General features: G+C 36.3%; 1 protein-coding gene across 1 annotated transcript; it reads left to right on the plus strand.

Moving 5' to 3' along the window:
• The first annotated feature begins 487 nt into the window (after nt 1-487).
• LOC132641029 (uncharacterized) lies at nt 488-5,079 on the plus strand. The gene is made up of 9 exons (XM_060357881.1): nt 488-643; nt 745-801; nt 922-1,019; nt 1,613-1,682; nt 1,827-1,875; nt 1,944-2,032; nt 2,158-2,205; nt 4,273-4,332; nt 4,789-5,079. The coding sequence occupies exons 1-9, from the start codon at nt 584-586 to the stop codon at nt 4,897-4,899; spliced, it is 642 nt and encodes a 213-aa protein (XP_060213864.1). The 5' UTR covers nt 488-583; the 3' UTR covers nt 4,900-5,079.
• Nucleotides 5,080-5,353: the final 274 nt, after the last annotated feature.

A 5,353-nucleotide genomic window follows, 5' to 3' on the forward strand; every position in this document is an offset into this window, starting at 1 on the left:
TTTTTTTTTTAAAAAAGAGTTTCCGCACATTTTTCCTCAAAAATAACCGACGGACATCCGTTGGTTTTCGTAAAAACCAATAAATTTTTTAAAAATAATGTTTCTTGATTTTATCCATTGGTTTCCGTCCATCGTTTTTTCACTTGTTTTTAATAGTGACAATTTTTGAAGTTTCTGCTATTTCTGATTTACTTATGTCAGTTTTGTCCCGAGGTATTTGATCTTTTCTTTAGTAATGTATACCTCTAAATGTAAATTCTTGCTAATTTTTTTTTATAGTTTTCATCAAATCTAATAAATAGAGTTCGATGAATATTTTATCAGAGACTAAAAGTATTAACTTTTGGCGAACTTAAAGGACCAAAAATGTTAAGTGCATACTTAAGGAACTATTTTTAATCAACCCTCATAGTGGAGGGACTAATTTTGTTAACTTGTGGCAAATCTAAAGAACTAAAATTGTTAAGTGCATAGTTAAAGGGATTATTTTGAACCTAACACCATTTATGTAGTTTTCTCGGATCCTCACAAAATACTCTCTCTCTCTACTTTCAAGAAGAATTAGAGGGTTTAGCAGTGAAGGATGAAGCTGAAGCAATTAGAAGGTCTTCTTGGTTCTCTTGACCAGTTCTCCACTCCAAAGGTTCCCCCTTTTTTATAAATCTTCTCCTCTCTACTCATGTTTGCTTTCTGATTCTTTATTTCTAAATACAGAAACACGTCTTCTTCTTTTGGCTATTACAGATTGAACTTGAACAATACCCTACTGGACCCCACATTGCTTCTCGCATGCTTTTCACTGTATGTAATTCCCCCACCCTTTTTCTGTATCCTTTTTGCTTTAATATTAGAATTTTTTCTTTAGGTTTCGTTAGGGTATCTTGTTTTGAGGTGATATTTCTGAAAATATATTTTTTCTAGGCTGAGAATTCATTTGAGGATGTGAACAGTAAGGTGGTAGCTGATTTTGGATGTGGTTGCGGTACATTAGGCCTTGGCGCGGGTCTTTTAGGAGCTGAGTATGTTAATAACTTTACTGTTGAGTGGGAATACTATTATTTGTTCCTTGTGCTATGGATTTTTTTAGAGTTAATGGTCAAAAACACACCTGAGCTATTACTTTTTCGCAAGTATCACACCTCAACCATTAGTTTTATTTATTTTCTATCGGTACCTATGGATTGATCACAAGTTGAAACATGGTTAGGGCCCTTATGTGTCTTGAACTTATATTGAATGTGCTTAATATAAATTTTGCAACATTTTCTTATTTTTTTGATAATCGTAAATTTAAAGGAGACATTTTCTCAATTTTTGTTATAGCTATTGCCCTTTTCCTACATGACCTATCATTGTCTATATATTAAAACACACCTCGAAGCTGATTAGGTCAACTATCAGTTGTTCCCATTTCCTACCTGAACTATCGCCATCTACTCAACTAGGCGTGCTTTAATACATAGATGGTGATAGTTCAGGTAGAAAAAAGAAACAACTGATAGTTTGGGTGTAAAACTTGCGAAAACGTGATGGTTCAGATGTGTTTTTGACCATTATCTCATTTTTTTAAGTCAATTTTGAGGGTGTCATATTGACACTTTGTTCTGAACAGAAGTGTTATTGGGCTAGATATTGATACTGAGTCTCTTGAGATTGCATCTGCAAACATGGGTGAGCTTGAGGTAATTCCATCTTTTTCTTGACAAGGTTATTGCGTTGTGTTCTTTTTATGTTGTAAGGTTGAGGAACATTCATCCTTTTAGATTGATTTCTCTTTATAATTTTTTTTGCGTTAATCTGTGTGCTAATCGTCGTTTCTTCTGCAGCTAGACATGGATTTTATTCAATGCGACATGAGAAACTTAAAATGGAGAGGTATCTTTCTCGCCCCACTTTCCATATCTCTTACACCTGGCTCATAATTGATATTCAACTATGTGCAGGTCAGATTGTTGAAACAGTGGTTATGAATCCACCTTTTGGTACACGGAGGAAAGGTGCTGACATGGACTTTCTCTCTGCAGCAATGAAGGTACAGCTGTCCTATGCATATTTCTGTTATCCAACACTTATTAAATCCTCTTCTTGTGTATTATGTTGGCACTTAGTCCTCATCTGTTCCCAAGTTTCTAATATGTTACTTTATGACTGTATCAGGTTGCTTCTCAAGCTGTTTATTCCTTGCATAAGACCACAACAAGAGAAGTATGTTCTTCCATATGATCTTCCAATAATTGAGGGAATGATTGGTGAAAAGAAATTTCCTTGTCATCCACACTAAATGGCTTAAATATGAACTAAGAAAGTGCTTGACTTTGTTGTGCTGACTGCTCATAAATCACGTAGATATAAATTAGGCAGTCTAGCCCTATAGAACTTCTAATTTCACTGTTTTGGCATCCCGGCCCCCTTTATTCCATGAGTTTTCAAGTAGACACCTCTACTTGAATGAACTTAACTCTTTTAAATGCTCCTGACCGTTGGCTGACATTATGTGGCATGGATATGGCTGATTTGGACAAAAAGCGACGTATACACGCGTACAAGGAGCATGAATGGATAGATTTTGACTTAAAAAGGACAATTAGGAAAACTAAAAGAAAAAAGGCAAAAAATAAAGGGAAAAGAAAAACACTCGGCAAAGAGGAAGAAATGAAGAAGAAGAAACACCCATTTTTCTTCAAATATACCGCTGCCACCGGTCCTCCTCCTTCACCATCATCACCACCTTTTCTCCTTAAATTACCACCTCTATATAAATCCAGTAAAGAGGATGAACCACTCACTCGATAACTCGAGCTAATTCACCCAAAAAATGCAAGAGTGCAGCACCAAAAATGGAACTCAAAACACCTGGTGGTTCATATGTGGAATAAGCCACCAAGGTACAACGAGTGTCTCAAAATAACCACACAGTCAATATCCGTGGCACACTGTAGATGACTCACTTGATTCTACAGCTTGAACCAAGCATTAGTGGCTGCTTTTACAGGTTGAACCCCTGACCTATAGGTCACTCGGAGACAACTTTACCGTTGCTCCAAGGCTTCCCATCAAGAAACTGAACAATCAGAAATTTTTCCTTCGTTTCCATTAGTTTTTCCTAACTCAAAAGGTAAATTTATGAGCAACAAAGGAATCCATCTCCTTGCGACTGGAGCCATTCTTGACTGACTTCTTCACAACGCCACTCAAATCTGTTACTCTCTGCCTCAGCTCCTCTCCTTCTGCAGAAGCGATCAGAATCTCACTGAATTTTCAATTTTGATAGTAGTCACTAATTCATCTCTATTTTCCTAATGTCAATTTTCAGTAGTTTTGTTATCAACTAGTTAATCTGAATGACACGGCCAAGCAGCCGCCATTGAAATGCTCTCAATGCGCGAATTCCACCCATAATGGCTCATAAAACCCCCACTTGATGGGTGTGCCAAGATTTCTCTTCATACCCTTCTGGCAAATTGAAATTACGTCCTTTTTTAACATTATCCCCACCTTTTTTATCTGCTTCTCTTGGAACCCAGATGAACTTTTGCCCACTTTGTTTTAAAACCAAGTGCCAGCTCTTTGTTTTGTTCCTCTGATAGTGTAGTTGTGGATCCGAATGACACATAAATAACTGAGTTTGGATCTTGTCTGTCAAGCCATGAAAAACAGTCGTGGGTTATATCCAAGCCTGCTTTCCTGGACATTTTTACTGGATTTAGTGTGTACCAAGAGTAAGGGAACACTCCAGTGGTGGTGAAAGGAGAAGAAATTGAACTGTGTGTTGATTGAAGTGCCGATTTTCCTATGGAATATATGGTGGAGCGAAAAAATAAAAAACAAGATAGAATTTTTTAAATAATGTGGAAAAAATAAATCATTATTGTCATAGAAAATTCTGACGTTGATATTTATGTGTTTCCATTTCAAGAAAGCGAACATCACGCGAATCCAGAGATGTTTATTATAATATTTTTGAACAGGTTCAAGTATCCATTAGAAAACTCGTGGAGTAAGAGGGGTAGGGGGGGTGGGGGGGGGGCGCTGGAATAACACAATGGTGCATGTATTAGGCTATTCTGCCTGTAGATTAAGTTGCTATCACTTATCAAGAAAAGCGAAAAACTGAAGTTGTTTATTTTTATCAATACAATTATCTGTAGTAGTACTCTTTTTAGCGCAAGAGTGCTCTGATCTAGGGTCATGATTGACATTTGTAGGTTCTATTTAATATTCAGGAGGATATATGTAATTTTTTCAATTGTTCTGTTTCTGTGGTTGTAACAGCATGTGAAAAGAGCAGCATTACTAGATTATAATGCAAGAAGTGCTGAAGTTATATGTGAGGTGCACATTTATTTTTGTATTCAGCTAACAGTTCTTAAATATCAAGCAACCTGATTCAATGTTTGGTTTTCCTTCTCGGTGATGCTAGTGATAAGGGCCCATTTGTCCATGAGAATTATTCACTTTTTTTCGGAATATTTTTTCAATTTTTTCACTTTCTGGTGTTTGGGCATAAAAATTCCAAATACAGCTTGAAGTTGTATTTCGAATTTGGAAAACAACCAAAATGGAATTTGGAAAACAACCAAAACTTGTTTTTCACTTTTTTTTTTCCTTCACTTTTTTCACTTTCAATACATTCAAACAATCAAATATTCTTTGCAAAAACTATAACCAAACACAATTCCATCTTTAACTCCAACTTCAACTCCAACTCCAAAATACCAAATCAAGTGAAAATTATTTGATTTTCATGGCCAAACGCCTACTTAATTTTGTGACCTCTTTCAATTGCAGCTTCGATATGATGTGCCACAACTGTACAAATTTCACAAGAAAAAGGAGGTTGACATTGCGGTGGACCTCTGGCGTTTTGTTCCTCAAAGAAAGCAAGAAAGATCTCTGTAGTAGCACTATAAATAGCACGAATGCAGAAATGATGCGTGTAAAATGAAGTATACCCCATCTCTGAACTGTTTCAGGTTTCTCAGGAAGTATAGTTCTATAAAAGAAGAGTATCTTGTACAATGTGCTCCTGAACGAACTGTGAGTTTTGACTTGCTATTTGATGTCCATATGCCTTCTAGAGTTTGGTGGTGTTGTGTCTTTTGTTCCTAAACTTAAAGCGCTTCCTTTGAGTTACCTGTTTGAAGATTTCAAACATCTGGCAGAAATGGTAGCATTTATACTATCTGCCTTGTGTAGGCAGTTAGGTGAAGCAAAAACATTCACTTCAACGTAAAGCAACCATCTGAGGCTTTGAAGCAAGTAGATTTACTGTGCCGACTTATAACTAATATTTAATATCTTGAGATTGGAAAGATACTCTGAACACTTCCAACCCCTTTTACTTGGAATATTG

The sequence above is a fragment of the Lycium barbarum genome, chromosome 5, assembly GCF_019175385.1.
Source record: "Lycium barbarum isolate Lr01 chromosome 5, ASM1917538v2, whole genome shotgun sequence".
NCBI classification, from domain to species: domain Eukaryota; kingdom Viridiplantae; phylum Streptophyta; class Magnoliopsida; order Solanales; family Solanaceae; genus Lycium; species Lycium barbarum.